General features: G+C 41.2%; 2 protein-coding genes across 4 annotated transcripts in view; one reads left to right on the forward strand and one right to left on the reverse strand.

The window, feature by feature from the left end:
* The first annotated feature begins 1416 nt into the window (after positions 1–1416).
* On the forward strand, positions 1417–19281 carry TCP11L1 (t-complex 11 like 1). Its single transcript, XM_072863611.1, has 10 exons — positions 1417–1579; positions 5367–5534; positions 8326–8458; positions 11610–11730; positions 12292–12512; positions 13577–13713; positions 14154–14350; positions 14713–14894; positions 15293–15465; positions 15676–19281. The coding sequence occupies exons 2-10, from the start codon at positions 5381–5383 to the stop codon at positions 15909–15911; spliced, it is 1554 nt and encodes a 517-aa protein (XP_072719712.1). The 5' UTR covers positions 1417–1579; positions 5367–5380; the 3' UTR covers positions 15912–19281.
* CSTF3 (cleavage stimulation factor subunit 3) overlaps positions 19266–21471 on the reverse strand; it is a 53775-nt gene continuing 51569 nt past the window's right edge. For all 3 annotated transcript variants that reach the window (XM_072863608.1, XM_072863606.1, XM_072863607.1), the window contains 3 exons: positions 21170–21264; positions 20981–21041; positions 19266–19961 (listed from right to left, as the gene is read on the reverse strand). In XM_072863608.1, the coding sequence (XP_072719709.1) occupies positions 19759–19961; positions 20981–21041; positions 21170–21264 (359 nt within the window). In that variant the 3' untranslated portion in view covers positions 19266–19758. The remainder of the gene's footprint in view (positions 19962–20980; positions 21042–21169; positions 21265–21471) is intronic.

Raw genomic sequence — 21471 nt, forward strand, 5'->3', positions numbered from 1 at the left:
AGTGTTGGTAGAGCTCTGTTCTCTTTTATATGGGGGGAAAACAGCTAGTTTAATTGGTATCAAAGGTAATTTACTCATGAAAACAAAGTAGTAATAACTGTTACAAACCCATGTGGTGAGCTGTTTTTAAAAACGCAATCCTATTTGAGATACTACTCTGGAATGTATCACTAAGTAACTCTTCAGTCATGGTGGTGCCTGTTGCCACTGGTTATTGCTTCTCCAGAGCGCTTTATCTGCAAGCGAGATGACGACTTGGTGTGCAATAAGACAATGTAGTGCTGTGTTCTGATGGGGGATGGAAGACAGACATAAGAGCCTGATTCTAGTCTGTTAGAAAGGACTTCTAAAAGATATTCAGTTCTTGAAAACTAATAGCATGGGGGAAGTGTAACCCTTTTTAGTAGTTATTTTTTTGTAGTTCTTAGTTTTAACTGGAAGCTTTTGATTATAAATGCACCTTCTCAGAAAAAGCAGCTTAACCCATGCTTTAAAATGTGGGGGTGGAAAGGCAGTTTCTTCTTAAAATTTCTGGTCATATTTTTCTTAAGTTACTCGTGGTGTTGCAGCGGTTGCTGCTTCAGCAGGACTATATTCCCTTTCTAACTCCTGGTTCTATGTGCTGCCTGGGCTGACATCACTGTTAAGAGGATGAGATTTCTATCTTGAAAATGGTTCCTGCCTATGGGCATTGCCTGCTGGAGTATGAGTTCTGAATTACAGATATTGCTGCACTGTGTGAGTCACTGAGTTGGCTCTGGTGCCAAGCTTCCTTGCAGGCTAGCGAAAAGCAGTTTGCAGAGAAGAACCAGGCAGGAGACATGTGTGGGAGAGTTCACTGGTGGGTACAAGGCAGGGCCAGCGCGGCCTTTCCTCTACGTGGGTATGATACAGCTCATCTAACGCTACCTAAGATTTGACTGAAGAGACTGATGGTCACAGGGTGAGCTGGATAAGGTGCCTGTAAGTCAATCTATCCCTGCAGGACAGCACTGAAAAGCCGTGGCTTCTTTCCCTGGTTGCTCCTGCCCTAGGACAGTGCCTTCCCTTGCTGGGTGGATTTAATGTAAATAAGCACAGTGGGATAGACCTATCCGTCTGTGTTAGGGTCCAGGTGGGGGCTAGTGGGGTGCAGCTCTTGCTCTGGCCCAGCCGTGAGTGCTGTAGGGAGCTGCTCCTTGCTTAGTTACGTGTAGGCAAACCCCCTACTCCCCCCCAAAAAAGTAGCGGTGAGCCATAATATTGAGGGTCATTCTTACACCCTTGGTGCAGAGGAGAGCGGTGCCCCGTCCCCGCCCCTCTAGGCCCGCTTTGGGGGGAAAACCCCCAATAAATGCAGAGAGCGGCGGCGGGGCTCCTCGCCTCGCCCCGCCCCGGCGCGGAGGGGCGGTGGGGCCCAGCGCGGGGCGGGCCGGGCCGTGGGGAGCCGCTCCCGCGCCGCTTGGCAGCCGCTGCGGCCCGCCCCTGCGCTGGGGCTGCGCCTCCGGCCCAGCCTCGCACCGCCGGCCGGCAGGAGGGAGCCGGGGCTGGGCGCCCGCCCCGTTAGAGCCGGTGGCCGCGGCTCCTTCTCCGAGCGGCGGTAAGGCGGCGGCGGGGAGGTGCGGGGCTGGGAGGCCGCCGGGCCTCCGCGGGCCTGGGGCGGCGGGGAGGGCCCCGGGCTCGGCAGGGCTGGGAGCGGGCGCCGGCGCGGCTCCGGGCGGGGGGCTCTCGGGCCGGCGGGGGCTGCCTGCGGGCCCGGGCCCGGGCCCCGGCCGCCCTGCCTCCGCGACCTGTTTGCCGTGGAAGGCGGCTGGGATTCAGTGCTGGCCGAAGGAGGCTGTTACATCCCTTTTTCTCTCCGTGCCTTGCCCGTTTGGCGTCTGGAAAAACAGCCCCCCGGCTGCGCTGCAGGGGCTCGTTTTCCGTGTGGCCCATTTATGAGTCTCTGTGGCATCTGGGCCTGGAGCTGCTGCCACCACCCCGTCTGGGAAAGCGCCCTGAAACTTCTGAACCCATGTGAAAGCATTGCAGGAAAATTGGTGCCCAGTACTGGGGAGCGAGGGGGTGGAATAGTAACGTTGCTGCTACGTGGTATGGTATTTTTGTTTGGATACCTTGTTAGCTCTCTTTTGGTAGGCCCTGCTGATGGACCGGGACTTTCAGGGCCTTACACAGAACAGGTTGCAGACAGGGATAATCGTAGAAGTTCACAAGCATGCCTTTTAATTTGCAAGAGGGACAGAGGACAGGCTGTAGCTTCACCATGCAGAGCTGAGGTGTAGCTTGCCCTTTAGTGGATTACAAGGGAAAGCAGGTTTTGATGTGGCAGGGGAACAGAGGGAAGAGGAGAGAGTTCAGCAATGGAACGGAGCTTGAAGAAAGGTAGCCTTCAGGGCTTGTGTGTTTGGCCTGCAGGTAAGGGGAATTGTCGAGTCTTATTTCGTACAGAGCAGTGGGGCCGTGCTTGACGTTAGGAGGGACTGCTTCAGTCTTGTGTGTACTCCATAGAAGCACAATGAAGTTTATTTAATGCTGGTGTGCATCAGATGATTTGAGGACCTTTGATGAAAAGAACCTGTGGAAAATATTTTGTTTAAATTTTAATTTGTTGGGTTTTCTCTTGCGCTTTTGTTTTTATTAAAAATAAATTGAAGGAAAGTGCCAAGAAGTAGACTTTGTTCTATTGAGAGTCAGAATTGTTTCTGTGAAAGGAAAGATTATGATCACGCTTTTGGAAGAGGTATTGTCAAGCTTATTTACCCGGTGGAAATAGGATTTTTTCTAGATGTGTTCTGGCAAATAATAGCAGTAATCCAGCAGAAAAGGGTAGGCTACTGCAAACTAAACAACTAAACCAACAAGTGTGCCTGTTTACCTCATCTGCTGAACAGTCATTTGGTAGAATGGCGCAGGAGTTCTTGTATCCACTTTCCACAGCTGAAATAGGACTTTTTGTTAACAAATGGTATTTAAATGAAATTGTTCATTTTGAGACTGTAGCTCTTGATCTGCCATTTTATGGAAAGCAATACTTTAGGATGTAGTCTGCGTGGTAGGAGTGATGGCCTGGTGGGCAAAGCTGGGGTTAGTAATCATGAGACTGATTATTGTCTTGGCCCTGTCATTTGTCTTCTGTAAGTCCTCAAGCAACTTAACTCACACCTCAGTTTCCTCTCTGTAAGTAAGATATATTGTAATATTTTTCTACTTTTCTAAGGGTAGTGAGGATAAAGTGCAGTGAGAGATTGCAAGGCACTATGAAGTGTTATGTGCATTAAAGGCCTAAGTGGGTCTTAGTTGAGTCATCTTTGTGCTTCAGATTTGACCTCAGGAGGATGCTTTGTGGAAGAGAATGAGTAGGAAGAACAACCGTCTAGTCTGGTTGAATGAATGTGGAAGCCTTTATGATAACGCTTTTATTCTAGCCAAATTCAACAACACGTTTCCCTTCTCTGTTTAACCAGTCCTATCTTATAATTTCTGTTGCAGCTGTTGCTGTGATCTTCTCTATTAACTGCTTCTTTATTAACAGAGCTACTCGTCCTCTTGCTGCTAGAGTGTTTGCAGTAACAGACCTTTTGTCCACTAGACCGGAGATCCACTCCTCTTGGAGCACGTCACTGGTTTCCCACCAGTGGTTTCCCACTGGTTTCACGCTTGCATGCGGGTTTGGATGCCTGGTGTTACACCTAGCTGGAGGCTATCTCTGCCTTAGTTAAAAGGGTGGCAACATGACTGCAGCTCTGCACAGCCTACCACTTTCTCGTCCCAGCTGGGATTGTCTGTGTGTGTGAAGGCGGGGAGATGATCAAGTGTTTGGGGCAGGCACATCAGTGACTCTGTTCCAGCTAGAGGTGGGGGCTAATATATGGGTCTAACAATACCTGTAGCAATGTGTTAGTTTTCCTATGTAATTTATCCCATGCTTTTTATACTTTGTTTTATTTTCTAAAATAGAAATCACACAGTGCTGTGGACAAGTGTTGCGTGTTGTTGTGTATCTCATGCATCTAGCAAGACGATGATCCTGAGTCATTGCTGTAGAACAAAACCATTCCTTACATGCACTGAGCTTTCCAGCTGTCCTGTAGAATCACGTTGGCGCAATCAGTTTAAGCACTGATGGAGTAGGGTTAGTTATTACAGCTGCTGTATGAAAATAAAAAAATCTCAGTGCTGCATTTTGTATTTCTACACTGTTGCTTGCTTATGCTGCATCCTCTTCAGTGTAGGTAGTCTTTGACGCTGCAAGTATTTTTTCCTAGTAGCTGTGAGGAGCCTCTGGAGGCTATATCTCTTGCTGAGAGCTTGTTTATTTCAAATTTTGAAAGTGGGGATGGTGGGATACTAGGTGAAAGAGGAAGTTGTTGTTTTTCCAGGAGCTTTTTTTTTTTTTTGTAAGGCAGCCTCTTCCTGACTTCCCACTTCACAGAACATCCAGGTTATTTAATTGAGTTAGAGACATCATATGCTCTCTAATAGATCTCTGTAAAATTGAAGTCTGAACAGTAGCTTCCTGTATGATAGAGAGTTTTCAATGGTAAGATGTGCAAATTACGTTCTTCAGAGGGAAATCTGAATATGAAATAAGTGAAGATACTGAATGGTGAGACATGCTTTTCTAATGGTCATTTCTTCAGTTTAACTTTGGGTACACTGCAGGTATCTGTGATGTAATATAAATATTATTTAATATCAAATGTTTATTAAACTAATATTTTCAAGACTATAACTATGTTCTTTACTGTCTTAATGGTTTTAAAATAATCCTGATATTTTATGCATAAATCATGACTCTTGCATGGAATGAAAATATGGGAGTAGAATTTTCTATTAATTTATCTCTAGCCCTTTTCTTGCTTCTTAATGCATTTGGATGGCTCAGAGTGAAAACTTTTAAGTTCTCAGTAGTTGGGGCAGATCATAGTTCAGGAACACATTATGTTCAGAAAGCTTTATCATTATGTAGTGGGGAAATGTCTCATTTGGCATAATCTTTTTGTAAAACAGGTTTGTAGTACTATTCTGAAGGTGTTTTTCACTGCTCTCATAAGTAATGCTAAGAAAGAAAAATATATTTAATTTTCTTTCTCATCTGTATGCATTATGGCGAGGGAACAGTTTCAGATTTTTGAGAACTTACTAGGAATGCAGATTAAGTAAACAGTAGCTGTGTTGAAAGCATCCCATTTTGTGTAAGATGGGAAGTGAGTCATTGAGTCCAGGTCCCCTACCATTATGGGAATGACATCCTATAATTCCTCATAAGATTCCTTTTATTCTTACTTTTTCTTAATCAGGAGAACTCCTGGTGATGTTTTCCCATTCAGCCATGTAAGAAAACGCTTATTCATTCCCTTTTTCATCTTTTTTTTTTTTTTCTGAAGAGAACCAGCTGAAAATGTCTCAGAATCCTGACAAGCCACATTCAAGTGAAGAAAAGTTGAGTGGTTTAGAGGATGGTCAAGAGGAGAGTTTGGAAAACCCGGATCAGTTTATTAGAAAAAGAATACGACAGAGTGCTCCAGGGTCACACAGAGATGATACACCAAAGTGTAAGCAAAACTGCTTTATTAAAAAAAAAAAAAGTAAATTCTATAATTTTTTTGGTGGAGACAATCATGGCATTTTATAGCATTCTGTGCAAGTTTGTTTTACAATTAAATATTGTGTGACTCCTGATCACTTGCTCTGAAACTGTTTGTAACACCTTTCTCCCCATTTTGTTTTAGTACTTAATTGTTCACAATAACCATGTTGCTCTGAGCCACACATATCTTAGGTACCTTTGCGTGTCTGCACTCACGGGAAGGATAAGCACTGCTCCAGTATATTCTAGCTAAACTGTTGCTGCTGTTTGCATTATCAGCTGAACCTTCTGGATTGTTGCAGCCTCTGTTTCTACTGTAGGGCAAGGAAAGCTGTTATCAACAAAGTAATGTCCTGTCACCCCCCTCCCAATACAGATGGAAAGTTGTGTATTTAATCCTAATACTACTTCTAGTGTCAAGCAGGACTGCATATTTTAAGTTTATTCCTAGGGCATATTTTTCTTTGTCATTCTGCTTTTAACATGAGAAGCTGGATGCAATATGGCTACCAATTATTTCTGGCAAATCTATAGATAAAACCAAGGGGAAGTTTTCTGGTCCCAGGGATTCAATTCAAAGAGGCGGAATTGCTCAGATAACTAGTTCCAAATTTCTTTAGAGAGTGTCTCAGCATATGTAACATTTTATTTGTTGCATTCTTTTTATTTTTTAATAGTGTTCATTATTACTTGAGGTTTAGTGTTGTGTTTAGTGTCACGTTACACAGAGGAGATGTTCTGAGGGAGTTTATGTTCTTGCATCTTGCTGGTTGCTTGATAGGAAACGTGGTGTCTGTATGGAGAGAGGCTATGAACACGTGAAAGTAAAATGCATAGCACAGTCTTGCACTGCATTGTACCACAAAGAAGTCATTGGTCTCAAGTCCTCCCCTCTCGTAAGGGAGCAGATATAATATGAGAATGAAGTAACACGATTTAAGAGCATTCTTTGGTAAATGAAAGAGTCTTAGCTTTTAGTGCATCCACTGCTGGAGTGAAGTCATTTGGCAGTCAGACAAGAGCACTCTCATTCAGCTGTGAACTTTGTTGTCCTGCTAGTTCTTCTCAGAATATCAATCCTTGCTGTGTTCCCAGAGTCACTGCACAAGATTAAGCTCCAAGCAGAAGGCGAATAAGGGTTTAAGAGCGCTGCACAAAAAGAGCAAGATATTAATGAAAAATTAGCACATCGGAACCATGCTGCATATACTTGGAACAGCTTTGAATGGCAGACAAGTGATGGACAGTTACTTTTAAAGGACCTTTTCTATGTTACTGGCTTAAGTCCAATCAAACTGGATTATCAAATGAGGCAGACATGATAGTTTGCCTAAAACATATCTCAGTGAACCCAGCCTATGAGGATCCCTGGTTGGTTTCTTTCATTTTGAGAATTAGTATGTCACTCCCATGCCCGGATTGTAGCTGAAGTGAATGAACTACAGAGAGGAATCGATCTATTAGGGCAATTCTGTTGTGGCTCTTTTCCCCACTTCTGCCCTGCTAGATGTTTTCTGGGGGAGCCGAGATGAACCTTGCTATTCTTGTCTGTCTCACCTGAGGACACTAATGATCTAGCCTTCTCCTTTTTCTCAAATACCTGGTCCAGGGAAGAGCTGTGGTTCTTCTCCTAACTTTTGGCAAGGCATTGCAGGGCACCCATGTGCACTGCTTTCCCTGATGCTAGCACAGCTAGGAGGAATCTTTACCACAAAGAATCAGTGGCAACAGGTTTCAGTTGGCTTCAGTGGGGATGGGATTACTCCCCTAACCAGCATGGCCTATACCCTTGGCACCTTCTCTGCCTTTATGTTGACTTGTTTTTAGGGCTGTGACACTTCCTGCACTACAGCAATGCCAGTAATGTCCCAGGAGGATGTTATGTAGTCCAGAACAATTAGAAGCTGTAATTCCCACTGCATCCAGGAAGCAAATTAAGTTTTCTGAAACTGTCCCTGTCCCTCTTCTACCTTCTAGATTTCTACAGTCAGTCACTACCTTTGTCTCCTGCCTAATGAAAACTGGCCTGTTTTTTCAGGGTTGGCTCTTCCTCCTACTCGCTTTTATGCCCCAGGGCCCAGTGAGAAGCTGCTTGTTCATCCTTGTCAGTCCCAAATGCCTGCCAGAGGAAGAAGTCTTAGGCATTGGTGCTGGGACTAGGTCTTGACGTCCTTTGTCACTTGGATGATGGCCTCTGGGGAAAAAGAGTTTGGAGAAGTGCCAGTTGCACTGGAAGTAGTGAGAATAATTAGTTGCTAGTACGTTATTGCTTAACGTTAATGGTGGTTTGTTTGCCGACTGCTTTAGAGATGAAGTCAGTTCCTTGAAAAATATAAAATTGAAATGGCAACATCTGCACAATAATTCGGGAAATAGTGCAGTGAAAATACTAGTATTTTTAATGATTTCTTCCTACAGTATGGAGAAAGATGATACTAATCAATCCTAAAGAAGTGGGGTTTTAGGTGTGAGGTTTGTTTTTGTTTTTTAAAATAACTTGATGGAACTTGGAAGCAATTGACATACTGAGCCCAGAATATCAACTTGGGTTCACTCCTTTGTTTCCTGTAATACTCCAAACCTGTGTCATCTGCCAGCTGGGAAGAGGAAGGGAAGGAAAGGAGAAGAATCTTCAGATGATACTGTCTTTTGGCCCTTTGCACTGTCAAGATGGTGGAAAGGGTCCAAAAGTATTGTCAGACTTTTTTCCACAGACTTTTATAGGTAACTGTCTGACAGTTTAATTTATGTTGCAGCTAGTCCTCCCCGGCCTGTGTCAATAGAAGAGCTCATGGAAACAGCTAAGGGAGTAACCAACATGGCATTAGCACATGAAATTGTTGTTAATGGAGACTTCCAGATAAAACCAGCTGAATTACCAGAACACAGGTAAGATTGTTACCAAACAGATACATAAATTAGATTTGCATTTGTAGAACTGCAGAACAGCTCTAGTGGATCAGATAAAGGCTCTGGCTAGTATCTTGTCTGGCAGTGTCTGACATGAGATAGGAAAGAGCATAAGAAGAAGAATGTAAGCATGCAGTTCTGCTTCCTCAGAAATGTATGTGCATGAAAGTTGAACCTCTTGGAATAATTGTTTGGGCACATGTGGTGCGGATCCCAGTGTGGTGTGGTTTCTGTCAGCGTCCCCTTGTCCCAGGAGCCTGAGACTGCAGTCTTCTGAATACCCAAGTCTAGCTGCAGATGCAGGTAGTGCTCTTAGCATCTTTTAAGCTTTCACTGCCTGTGGGAGTAAGGTGAAACTGGTCATTTTAGCTTTTTCTGAGCTTAACATCTGTTTCTCCAGGGATTTTTTTGGGAAGAGATTCCTGTGTTTTATTAAGTTAGTCCTTTCTCCTTTTAAGTTTGAAGTCTTTCCTTCTCTTTCTGACCTACAGTAATTCTATCCCCTGCTGAGAGGGGAGAGGGAGAACAGAAGAGGCTGTGATGTCTGGTCACGTATTGGCCAGTGTAGCTGACCCAGTTCTGATGTCTGGTCGCGTATTGGCCCATGTAGCTGACCCAGTCCTATCGACAGATTCTTCATCTGCTGTTCCTTTTTCTTTCACACACAGAGAGATGTGGCTGGCAGTGTGTTTCCTGGGTTAATTTGTGAAAATTGAGTGCATACTTCATGGAAGAAACTTGGTCCACATTGGAACCAGTGTTGTCTGTAGGTGTCTACTTTTGAGAGACCCCAGAGCGCATTACCTTCATGGGTGCTGCAGGAGAATGTGCTATGGATGACTCTTAGAAGACTGGCATTGGTTGTCCTCTGTAGAAAGTGGTCATACTGAGACAGAAGGTCCAATGCCCATCACCAAAACAAGGTTACGGTGGTTCCCATTAGCGTTAGTAATGAGAGGATGTTGCTTGGAACTGGAATCGTCCCTGACTGAGAAGGCAGTAATGGGAACAGTCTCATCTTCCGTTCTCACCTGGACTATTCCTGTCTTTCCAGCTCTGACACCAGTGTATTATACCAGTGGTGGTTTATTAATGGCTGTGGACTGCTAAACAATAGTAACCAAAGAAAATGTGCTCATGCTATTAAATACACTGACCCTCATGGTCCCAGCAGGAATTGCCTTTGAGTAAGGGTTGAATGGAGCAGATGAGGGTCTTCGCTATACTTGGTTCACTTGTCTCAGCATCTGAGTTGGTAGGAAATGGAATTGTGGCCTCCTTAAATGCTGAGGACAAACAACATGTAACTGAGCTAGCACATGACAATAGACATCTCTGTTGTCCGTGAAGACTCATATACTTTAGAGCTCAAGCAATGATTGATTTGTCTTCTCAGCACCATCTTTCAGTGTCTGCCTTATCTGTTAGACAGACCCAGGCAGTGCGGTCCAGTCCTCCTTTGTTGCCTTACTTGCAGGTCGCATGCAATTCAGGTGTGGTCCCATGAACTGCACAAATGCTGCCTCTGAAGCAAGCATTTGGAAAGTATGCCTGAGACACGCAAAGCTCATTCGCCCCATTCTACGGTATCTTCTCTGTCCCAGCATCTTTTGGGGGAACTTCCATCAGGTGTTTTCTGCTTGGCAGATGGCTGAGAATAAATGCTTCATCTACAGTCCCACAGTTAAGAGAGTGCTGTTCTATTCAGTGTCTGCTTCTGCTCTGTGTTCCTTCACGTGGACTTCTCACGTGAAAATGTGCAGTGATAGTGGATAACTTTTCTGGTATGCCTCAGTGCCATGAAATTGATCTTGGCATTTTTCAGGGAAGAATGATGTTAGTAAGTTTTCTTTTTTCCATCCTTTCTTCTTTCTCCACCCCCTTTAAAAAAAAAAAAAGAAAAAGGAGGGAAAGAGCTGGGGACCTATGCTGTACTTTGGAAAATTGGATGCTTTTGCTCACTGATGCCAAGCAGTGGCTGTAGTTGTTCACCAGAGGGGCTGATTTGCATCTCTTCACCTGATCACAGGAACAGATGTACTGCAGAGGTCACCTTGCTCAGGAGTGCCTGGGCTTTGTGATGGCCCAGGCCTGCTTTAGTACAAGATCCCTGTATTTGGCTTTTGTGAGGGTTTTGTGTACAGCTGTTTACCACCTAGAAAAGAAAGAGCAGTCCTTCAGATTTTCCCTGAAGAGGGACTCTGGAATCTTCCTTGGATTAAATGTTTTGTGTGTGTGTGTGTATAGCTTAGAGAGCCCCACAGCTTGAATGTACATGTAGACAAGTGGTTGGAGAGAAGCAGCTGTGACTGTATTTGCAGGTGCATGCACTGTCAGTAGAGCAGGTATTGGCTAGTCTTGGAGGGCCCCGGGGCATAAGTGCCCCTGGGCACTGCCTGAACCTCAGCTGCACATGGCGGCAGAGCCTTGGGAATCTGGTGTTTGCTGTGGGCATTCTTTGTGTGCGCCCGTGTACGTGTGAGCATCCTGTTTCTTTGGTGTTGAAGTTAAACCTGGTGTGAACCGGAGCCTGCCTGCTGAAGAGGAGTAACTTTCAGTATTTTGAATTAGGAATTGGTACTGAAGCAGTGGAATTCATTAATTCATTTATTTTTTTTACAGAAACTGAACTGGGCCTTTATCTCAGAGTAGTTGCAATATTTATGCGTTGAAATGCAGAAGGTTTTGTGTCAGGGAAGTTACTTCATTTCTGTTAGGTTTACTTAATGAATTTTACTTAGTAGAATTGCATTTCCTTAGTGAAGCTTTTGAAAGGAACATGAGTACTGGTCTTTTGAAGACAAGCTGTAATTTTTGTGATTTCTTTTTTTTTTCTTCCAGTTGTTTACTTTAGAAGTAGCATATGATAGATACTTTCAAGGATTTTAATTTGTAGCTGCCTTTGCTTGTGTGTAACCCTTTATTAGGATATAAGCCATTCCAAATCCTGTGTCCAGTTTTTCTTGCTTTTCTGAGTAACTTAAAATGACAGATCTCTTCTCTGTTAATCGTCATATATTCATTATTACATTATATTCATATTATTACATGCTGTTCTTCAGGAGCTGCAGGTTATCTATGCAGGGTGGTGCAGACACACCTTATAATAACTGGCCATATTTACCCACAGCTTAGAAAAAAAAGTAAGAGATATTGTGCATAAAGCTTTCTGGGATTGTCTGGAAGCTCAGCTAAAGGAAGATCCACCGACATATGACCACGCAATTAAACTATTGGGAGAAATTAAAGAGGTAAGATGATGTGATAGCAAGGTAACTTATTGAATTTGTGTAGCTGCATTGATATGAATGGACAAAAGTGGTTGAAGTTTGGCCTTTCATAAAGCACTCTCTTGCTCTTTTTCATTACTGTATCATTGTCTGTGAACATATATAAGTTGTATAACCCCAGAGGAGAAATTTGAATGTAAAAACAAATGCCAAACCATGTAAGATGAATAAAAGGTAAGTAATACTAGTTTCATAATTCCAAGCTTCCTTCATGTTATGAAAGTGATGTTAGTTACGGAATCAGTGAGATGCCCCAACACTGGGCTGACAAAACCAAGTACAATAGTTTTAAGTACTATCTGTACTACAGAGTATTTACCACTTAGTAACTTCAGTATCATACAGAATGAGGTGAAACACTTGGAGTTGGTGAATACTTTGTTTAAAAAGAAAAAAAGAAAAAAAAGAGATTCCACTTGTAAAGGGCAATTAGTTTAAATAAAAAGTGGTGCAATAACTGTTTTGATCCTTGGAGTCTTTGATATGTAGAACTAATACACTGTTAAAAACTTTCCATTGCAGAATCTCCTGTCTTTCTTGTTGCCTGGTCATACTAGACTGAGAAGCCAGATTACGGAAGTTCTTGATCTGGATTTGATAAAACAGGAGGCAGAGAATGAGGCCCTTGACATTTCTAAGTTGGTTGAATTTGTTATTGGGATGATGGGGACTCTCTGTGCTCCAGCTCGAGATGAAGAAATTAAGAAACTGAAAGATATTAATGAAATAGTTCCTCTGTTCAGGTACTGAAATGGTATTTATTAGTCATGTTGAGAGTCCCTTAAATAATTTTAGTGTGTGGGTGTGTTCCAACAGGGCAACCTGCAAATCTTTGTAGGAAAAAAAGAAAGTAATAGGGCAAGGGATATAGTTGTGTGTGTGAAGGGGAGAGATGCTCCAGAAGTCTTTAACAAGGATCCTCTTTGTTCTGGTGAACTGGAGTATTTGTCTGGCTCCTGCATGTCACTGAAGGACATTTTCTTAAATGCCAAATGCATATAAGCCTTAAGATAGCAGGTGAATGGTCAGTTTGTATTGGAATTTAGTATTGACAGCAGAAGGGGGAAAAAAGCAAGCAGGAAGAAGGTATTATTGTTCTCCAACCAGTTCTTCCTTTCTCCCCAGTTTGAGCTCTCTTTACCCCCCACCCCACTCCCTGTATAATACCCTTTCAGTTCTGAAGGGAGTGTACATACCGCCTCTGAGAGCACAGAGGCTTCTGCTTTGTCACCATGTTCTCAGTTGAACAGCTCAAGGTCTCGATAGTTAGAAGAAATTTCATTAACCTTGTTGTTTTCTAATTTGAGAAGCTTCCAGGAGTTCAGGATTGACTTGGCAGAAATATTGCCAGCAGAAATTAGGTTGCTTTGAAATTAAGGTGGTTTTCTTTGGGTTCTTATCTTTTTTTTCCCCTTGGGTCTGATTATTCACTTCCCACTGAGGCTGGCTTTATAGGCTGCCAACAGAGATAGTATGCAAGCTTGGAAATCCACATGTCTTTTTATGTATTCAACATACGATATTGCACATCCTGGGAAATATAATCTACAGAGCTAGTAAAGTTAATTCCATGGAGGCTTTTTTACAGGACAGCAAGTTTTATTTCCTAGTTGGAAGAGGCACATGCATGCATGTACACGCTTGCTCAAGCTTTCTCTCTGTCTCATACTCTTAAGTTGTTAAGCACCCTGTTAATGTTTCCCATGCATGTTTTTGCTCTTTCTTTAGACAATCTGTAATAAATCTTGTAAATAGTACCTCTTAAACATCTGCAGCCTTGAATAACTTTTTCTGTTTGTTTGTTTAGAGCAATTTTCTCTGTATTAGACCTGATGAAAATGGATATGGCAAACTTCGCTGTCAGTAGTATTAGGCCAAAATTAATGCAGCAGTCTGCTGAATATGAAAGAAAGAAGTTTCAGGAGTTTCTTGAGAAACAGCCAAGTATGACTTTGTTCCTTTCTTTCTTCCCCTCTGACCTCCCAGTAAACTGCGTGTTTTTGCTTGTAGATCATGAAAAGAAATCAGATTTTTTTGTAAGTTCTAGAATTCATATGGTAAATGACAGCTTGTGTCCCAAAACTGTGGTTTGAAAAAATCTGCCGGAACAACAGTTCTCCACTTAGTACACTGGAGTTAGTTCCATTTCGATACAGTGTAGGGCATAATTAGCTAGCTTCATCTCACCTCCAATTTCCTGTAGCTGTGTGGTTTTAATTTTATTTTAGATGTTCTGCCTAATGCAATAAATGAAATGCATGTCAATAACTGATATCACGGGTATTAGTAACTAATGGGATTATTTGGAAATTATTGGTGGAAAAACCTAACTTTGAAAAAGAATTTTCTTAACAAGATTTTTTTTTTTTCCCCTGCTCTTCCAGATTCTTTAGACCTTGTCACAAGGTGGTTGCAAGAAGCAGCAGATGATCTTGCAAAGCTGACATCTAAAATGTTGCCTCCCCACTGTAGTGGTGATGGTGCCACTGGTGGAGCTTCCGCCTTGTGCCCCACTGCTGTACAAAATCAGGCCTATCTGAAGCTCCTAAAGTGGGATCATGTAAACAGGCCTTTTCCAGAAGTAGGTATTTGACAGAAAAATTGATTTCTGTGCTTGTTCTACTTTTCTATTTCTGTGATATAACAGAAGCTGTTTGGATTTGTAGCTTTGCAGCAAGTACAGTACTAAACCATTTATCTCTTGATTGAGAGCTCTTGTGGCTCTTCTAATAGGTACTTCTTTTTCAGTATTGAAACTTACTTAGTTGGAAAAGAGGAGTGAATTCTTTTCATTTTGTTCCTGTTACTCGCCTGCTGAGCATGTGTTGCTCTTTTCTGTGTCTTTGTCTTATCTTCACTGCCGTGAATAGGTAGGCATCACAATGTCACTTCACAGCCCAGTATTCTGACTTGATTCTGTGCTGGTTTCCTCATTCTTTGCAGACAGTGCTAATGGACCAGACCCGCTTTCAGGAAATACAGCTGGAGCTGGAGCAGCTCCTCTTGACTGGGACCGTCCTTCTGGTCACGTTCAGTGCAGCAGGCTCGGCACTCATGGATATGCCTGGATTTGCTGAGAAAATCAAAACCATTGTCAAGGTGCTGCTGACAGGAATGCATCTTCCGTGAGTACTGAATAATCCTAGTCACACAGAGGCAGGTGTAGTTCTGTTTTCACCCCAGTCTATAATCAGTTTAAGCCTCCCTCTGGCTGTGGACTGCAGCATATGTAGAGGAAGCGATGAGGGCTTTTTATGAGCCCAGGCTGACAATTTTTATACAGCTTACTCAGACAGAACTGTCTTCTCTTGCTCTGTTCTTTTCCGGTATGTATGTGCTCCTGTTTTCAGAGTATGTTTTTCATGATGCCTGGTTGGCACATGAGAGTGCAAGCAGCTAACCATGCTCACAGTTTGGGCCAGTTTATTTTTAATTATTTTTAAACGCTCAGTTTATTTTTAAAAGGTGGGAAAAAAGTGAATAACTAATATAGCTAAGTAATCCTCTACTCCATGTTCTCTAGCTCCTTTAACCTGCAGGAATCTTTGGCTACCATCGGTGAGAAGGTGTGTGCTGAAGTTAACAGCTGCCTTTCCCAGCATGGGTTTACACCACTCTCAGCTGAGAGAGAGACTGGACTTAAAGGACAAATCCAAGCAGTGGCCAGTCCGGATAACACCATATGCAAGCTAATAGGTATGCTTTGACAAAAATGCTCCGTTCTCAAGTGGCCACTCGCCTGCCTTTGTAAAACTGTTGGTGGCACGTCATGCATGGCACGTCATTTAATGTTTCAGCTACTTGTTTACTATGTTCAGGCTTTCTGTATTTTATATGAGATTACACTATTTCTAATTGACTGTCTCTTTTGAAAACAAACCAAAACCCTTGGTCCAATTTTTCCAGATTCTCGAATTGAAAAGTTTCTGGAGAATTATCTTGCATCTAGTCACCAGAAATCATTACCTGCTATTCCTGGAGGATTAGGCCCTATTCAAAGAGAGCTGGAAGAGATTGCTGTCAAGTATGTTCGTCTTGTCAACTACAACAAAATGGTCTTCAGCCCTTACTATGATGCAGTCCTTGGCAAAATACTGACTAAGGAAGAATCCCAACTTGTAGGGAAGTCAGAAGAATCATAAAACCAGTTTGTATGCTACCAATACGGTATTGTCAGCTATTTTAAAAAATTGCACCAATATTTGTTTAGGAAAACAGCTTTCCATGTAAATACTGGTTCCTTTTAATTCGCTAGTGATGATTGATGAGGAAAATACATGAGATGCAAAAGGGGTTCTGAAGTAAATGATGAGAGAGATATGCATTTTTAATGTAAGTATGCAACCTGGGGGGGGGGAATGTCTTGGTAGTTTTCTGGCTGCAATTTTTAGATTTTTGAGCTGATGCTAGGTAGGACAAGTTTAAGAACCAAACTTTGTATTTAAGTAAGTAAGTGGCTCATTTTAGGGCATTTTACTCTAATTTACTGTGAATTTAGTTTAATTAATCCAGAGCAGATTAGCAATGGTCCTTCCCAGAAGGGGTGATTTGGCTTTAAAAAAATCTTACTTTAAAGACTTAAGAAGAAAGCTAGAATTCTAGGTAAGAGAAACTTTAACAGGCAAAAAACAAAGCCAAACAGCACTTTATTGTAACATTATGGTTAGTATGGTAGGCTACTAGTTTTTTCTGCATTTTACTGCATTTTTAATAGCATTTTTTGCTGTTTACCTGCAGACCTTACAAAACATATTTTTTTAGCAAATTTTCTGGTTATTGGGTAACTGTCCTCTGCTATGTACAGTACTTACAAAGGTGGCAATCTTATAGATTGCAGCTGTATTTATCTCTTGTAAAGACTTCAGAAGGGCAGAGCTAAAATGTTTTGATAAAAGTGGCATTTCTTACCTTTTTTTTGCTAGTAGTTTACTCCTTTTTATGTGAAATACTAATTTTAAAGTAAATCTTTGTCATTTTCAGAAGGTGGATTTAAAGTGTGTGAAACTTTAGGCTGAAAATTTTACTTGTTTTTTAAAACTATAACTGGAGATGGTTGCATATTCAATCATCATGTCTTCAAAAATATCCAGGAAGTGCAGAGCACTATTGGAAGTATAAGTGATTTTAATGTACTGTGAGAAGGGAATGATTTAATGTTAGTTTGAATATACAGGGAATATTTTCAGTAGAAGATTTTTTTCATTTTGTAGAGGTGTTCTTGAAACTTAAAATATTTGTAGGTCTTGAATTTAATTAGCTACATGTTGTACAGATGAGTGTTCACAGAAGAGCTCCATGATCTTACAGCCTTGTGGCAATTTCAAACTCAGCTAGGAGGTAAGTAAGTACATTTGAAATTTTCCTCTAGTTGAGCACAACGCTGTATTACAGTAATCAAAATTTGATGATTTTATGAAAGCAAAGTTCATAGTTATAAACAGTAAGTGTCCCAAGTACTAGACTATCCAAAATGGAATGTGTTGTCGTCTTTTAAAAAAAACCCCAACAAGTTATGTAAAATAAATAAATAAAAGGGCCCTTTGATTGCTGACATCCAGGTTCATTTTATTAATCAACTAGTCAGCCAAAATAACAGAACTTCTAGAAGGAAGCACTTGATTTATGAATCGGTGTTGATGCTTCCCTTTCCAGTTTTCCTTTAAATGTCAGCGTGGATATAGCTGCACTAACTTTGAGTTTGGAGGAAGGTGGGGTAAGAAAGACCTTTTATTCTCTACATTACAAACTTTTTTTCCCAAGGGGAAAAAAACCCACCAAAACCCTGTAAGATCACCAGCTCAGACAAGTGATTTTTCTCTTGGCTAAATGTACTCAGACAGTAAAATGGATGTCTGTCTTTGAATCTTTCTTTCATAACTCAAAAATGAGTAGGTTGGTTAGCCAGAAAAAAAAGTTCTGAGTAGGTTTTTGGCATGGTCTATTTTATCGTTTGAATCAGCAAAGGATACTACAGAGGTCTTCAAGATTGCTGCATCTGCTTACTGTACTTTGTTATTAGTGCAGGATCCATTTCAAAATACAGCCTATATCTCTGCAGCTCCAAAAAATTAATTCAGTAGTCTGCATAACAAAAGAGCTACCAGAAACATTATTGCTAGAGATGTAAAAAAAAAAAAAAAAATAACCAAGCCAAAGCTGTTTTCATTTTTGTTAAACGAGAGTTGCAGAAGTTATAAATTGCTGTGGTTATTTTATATTTTAGTATTGCCTAGAAGCTGCCTTTAAAGGCCCCTGTGAATTATGCATACTACAAAAATTTAGATGCTGCAGGGGATGATCTCAAGGATGGGGTGAGGAACAGCATCATGGTGAAACAACATACTTAGAAAAGGCTTTGAAAAGTATGTGACATGCCAGAATGCATGGGACTGCATTAGCAATAGATAAAATTGTACTTGCTTAATCTAGGAGATGGCTGCTCCCAGTTCTGGAATTCAGGGTCCAGATGTCCATGACGGCCAACTCCTGCTTACTCTGACATCAAAGCATGGATTGTGCTGCCACTAGTGTGTGCGTATTGCTCGCAGGGTCGATAAGAGCAAGTCCCATCTCTCCTCGCAGTAGGGGTCTGATCCTAAGGCTTCATGTAGAAAAAAGTGCAGTACCTACATCTGGCTCCCATCTCACACACAGTGGGAACAAGTGCCTCTGTGGGTGGGTGTTGTAGGCCTTTCAACAATAAAGCTCTAAAGGGACTGTAATAAATGCTCACAAGCGCAAATCACATTAGTGATTTTTCCCAGGTTGTTTTTGTAATGATCGTAGGTGACAAACAGTTTCTCTACATCCTCTTTAAAAGAAATAGGGAGATACGATTAAGTGGCAAAGCAAAAAAGAAATTCTAGGATTGCTAAGGCCAGACCCTACCTCCATGTGAACATTTATATGGTTATACACATGCTGTTTCACCTTTCAGTCTGGTAGACAGGAGCACTGACCTACAGTCACCTGCACTGCTGGTGGTGGGAACGTTTTTCAACTTGTCCGAGTACCTGAGTTTCCTGTAGTCCACGGGGGTTCTTATGGTCTTACCAGAGTGCAATTCTGAATAGTCAATTGCAAGTTAAAATCTAAAGTATGCATAGAAACTGCTTCAGAAGTTCATGTAGTGTTTTTGTTAGCTTTTTTGAAAATAACAGGTTAACCTATGTAGCTAATATATTAACATTGAGCTTTGTACATTAAGTGGAAGACCAATGCAGTTATCCAGGAACAGATTGTGTTAGCTAGTAGTCCTGGACAATCCACATTAGAAATATGTACCGAGTTTGTCTTACAATGCTGTCTTCTTTAAACAGTCATGGAATTAAAAGCAAAAGTATGCTGTATCCTCTAGAAAAAATGGAAAAAAAGCTAATTCTAACATGTATGCTCTGATCAATTTCCTGTGATGGTCTTATTAACATCGCTTTTGAAGTGGCTGAGTAATATTTAAGAAGTAACTTGTTGTCTTTGAATAAAACCAGAATGAGGCATGATGTTATGGATATCCTTTTATTTTAAAGGAATGTTTTTTTCCATTTTCAACTACAAAACAGATTCCATACATTCTGCCATAAATAAAAACGAACAATAAGGCAGGACACTACATGAACAAACTGAGAACAACTGTTTTCCAGAAAATGTGAATTAAAAATGCTTCACAAGTATAAGCCATCCAGTTTTTAAAATAAAACTGTTGAAAACCCACAAGATTTCAAGTGGTAGATGTGAACACCCTTGAAGACAAAATGCAGTTTTGACATTTTGCACTCTTGGTTTAGAAAACCTTTGTTCAGAGCACATTCTAAGGTTGTTCTGGCTGTTTTTGGATCAAGAACCATATGGGAGAAGAGGCACCACAGTAACAAAACCATTTTCAAGATTTTTTTGTTTGTTTGCAGCTGTCCCTTTTAAATGCTTGACTTTTAAGAGACTGACGGACTCAATGCAAGTCTTTGTCTATCACAGTAGAACTCCAAACTTGTTTCACCGGATTCTCTTTTGCTGTCGTGCTCTGTAAATGTCGTGTACAGGGGGAACTACAGATCCTTTCTCCTCATCGTCGTCAGAATCTTCATGTGGTCTCTTAACAGCCTTATTGAGCATAGCGTTATTTTCCACAGGTCCATTGCCTTCCACAGCTATTTCAGGTAGGCCTCCGGTAATTATTCGTACAGCTTCATCAACAGCTTTAGAAAGAGAAAAAGATTAATTTAGTTTGTGAAACTAGATTCCCCGATTAGAAATAAGCATGCAAACAGGGACACCAAGATAGATATGTTGTGGAGATTTCTGGAACATGAGACACTTTCCTACCCTACTCTCCTACAAATGTTAAGAATTAAGTCTCAGCTGTCTAAAGCTACTCCAGGCTATGACAAACACTAATTATAAAGTAATGCTGCTGCTTCAGCTTGAGACCTCCCTTTACACAAGTACTGAGGTCACGTGCAAGCTTAATAAAACAGGAAAGCCTATTGGGGAAACACTATAGCTAGTTCGTGATTCATCAGAAAGTATGCATAGCAAGTCTGTTTCTGCTTATCAACAGAGAAAGCTTCAAAAATACCATGTGTAATTTAAACATGTTTTATTTTCACTCTCAAAGAAATTAAATCCTAGCTTGCTTTCGCTCTGATCATTTGCTCCTTCAACTAACAGAGGGGGTGAGAAGTAGCATATTATCATCTGCCGTAGTTTACATGAAGCCTGGAGTATGGCTTGGTCCTGTTTTTGTATTTAAGAACTCTACCTTCTTTGTAGGAGCTCAGAAAACACTGCTCTTGAATTGTTCTCAAGCACTGCAACAATGTGCATTCAGAGTTATGCCTACCAATGAACTTACCATACTGCAAATTTGTAATTTAATGTTACAGTTACAAAGCTGCTAGAAATAATGCCTTGCTTCTTTTAAAGGATATTCTGAAAATCTTCATTTCTTTCTTTTAATGGTTAACACCAAAATGTTATTAAAGTAGCAGCTGGTGATTTTCAGCTTTTTGATTTTTTTTGTTGATCTCCCCCCAGTTAAATGTACAAACATCTCTAGGTAGATTCCAACCTACAAAGGTAGCCGATTCAACAGTATACACTTAAATAATAATTACACATCTGTAAATGAGGTCTGGATTTTAGACAGCAATATCCATATGTAAAACAACGTCATATGCAGCACTATCACAGACTCCAGAGTGAACAAATAACTTACTGTCTGGCAGTTTGCATCTTCTAAATATCTCCATGAGCTCATCCACTTGAACAAAGGGACCCTGATTTGTTACCAAAATAAAAAAAAGTTTAGAAGCTAATTTTCAATAGAGTGATACACACTGTGGTTCTGTCAAAACAGAATCTCTTGAACAACTTTTTAAAGTTTTCAGAATTAATTAAAACAAACCTGAAAACAAACAGGAGGTGGCAGGAGCTTCATGAGAACTACAGCTGCTGGTGGAACAGGAAATACACCACCTGGGACGGGATGTAAACCTGGAGCTGTGGGAAGAAAAACTGTATGAAGCCAGTGCAAGACAACTAGACTTGAACTGCTTTTGCAGCATTATTATTTGATGCAAATAATTACTACCCTGTCACTTTTGCCTCTACTAATTACATATTGTTTAGTCAGTGAAGTCTATAAGCAGTGTGTATAACAGCTTATTACCACTTACCAGACCCCAAACTACTTGTACTTATTTCCAT

This window comes from Ciconia boyciana, chromosome 6 (genome assembly GCF_034638445.1).
Source record: "Ciconia boyciana chromosome 6, ASM3463844v1, whole genome shotgun sequence".
Lineage (NCBI taxonomy): Eukaryota > Metazoa > Chordata > Aves > Ciconiiformes > Ciconiidae > Ciconia > Ciconia boyciana.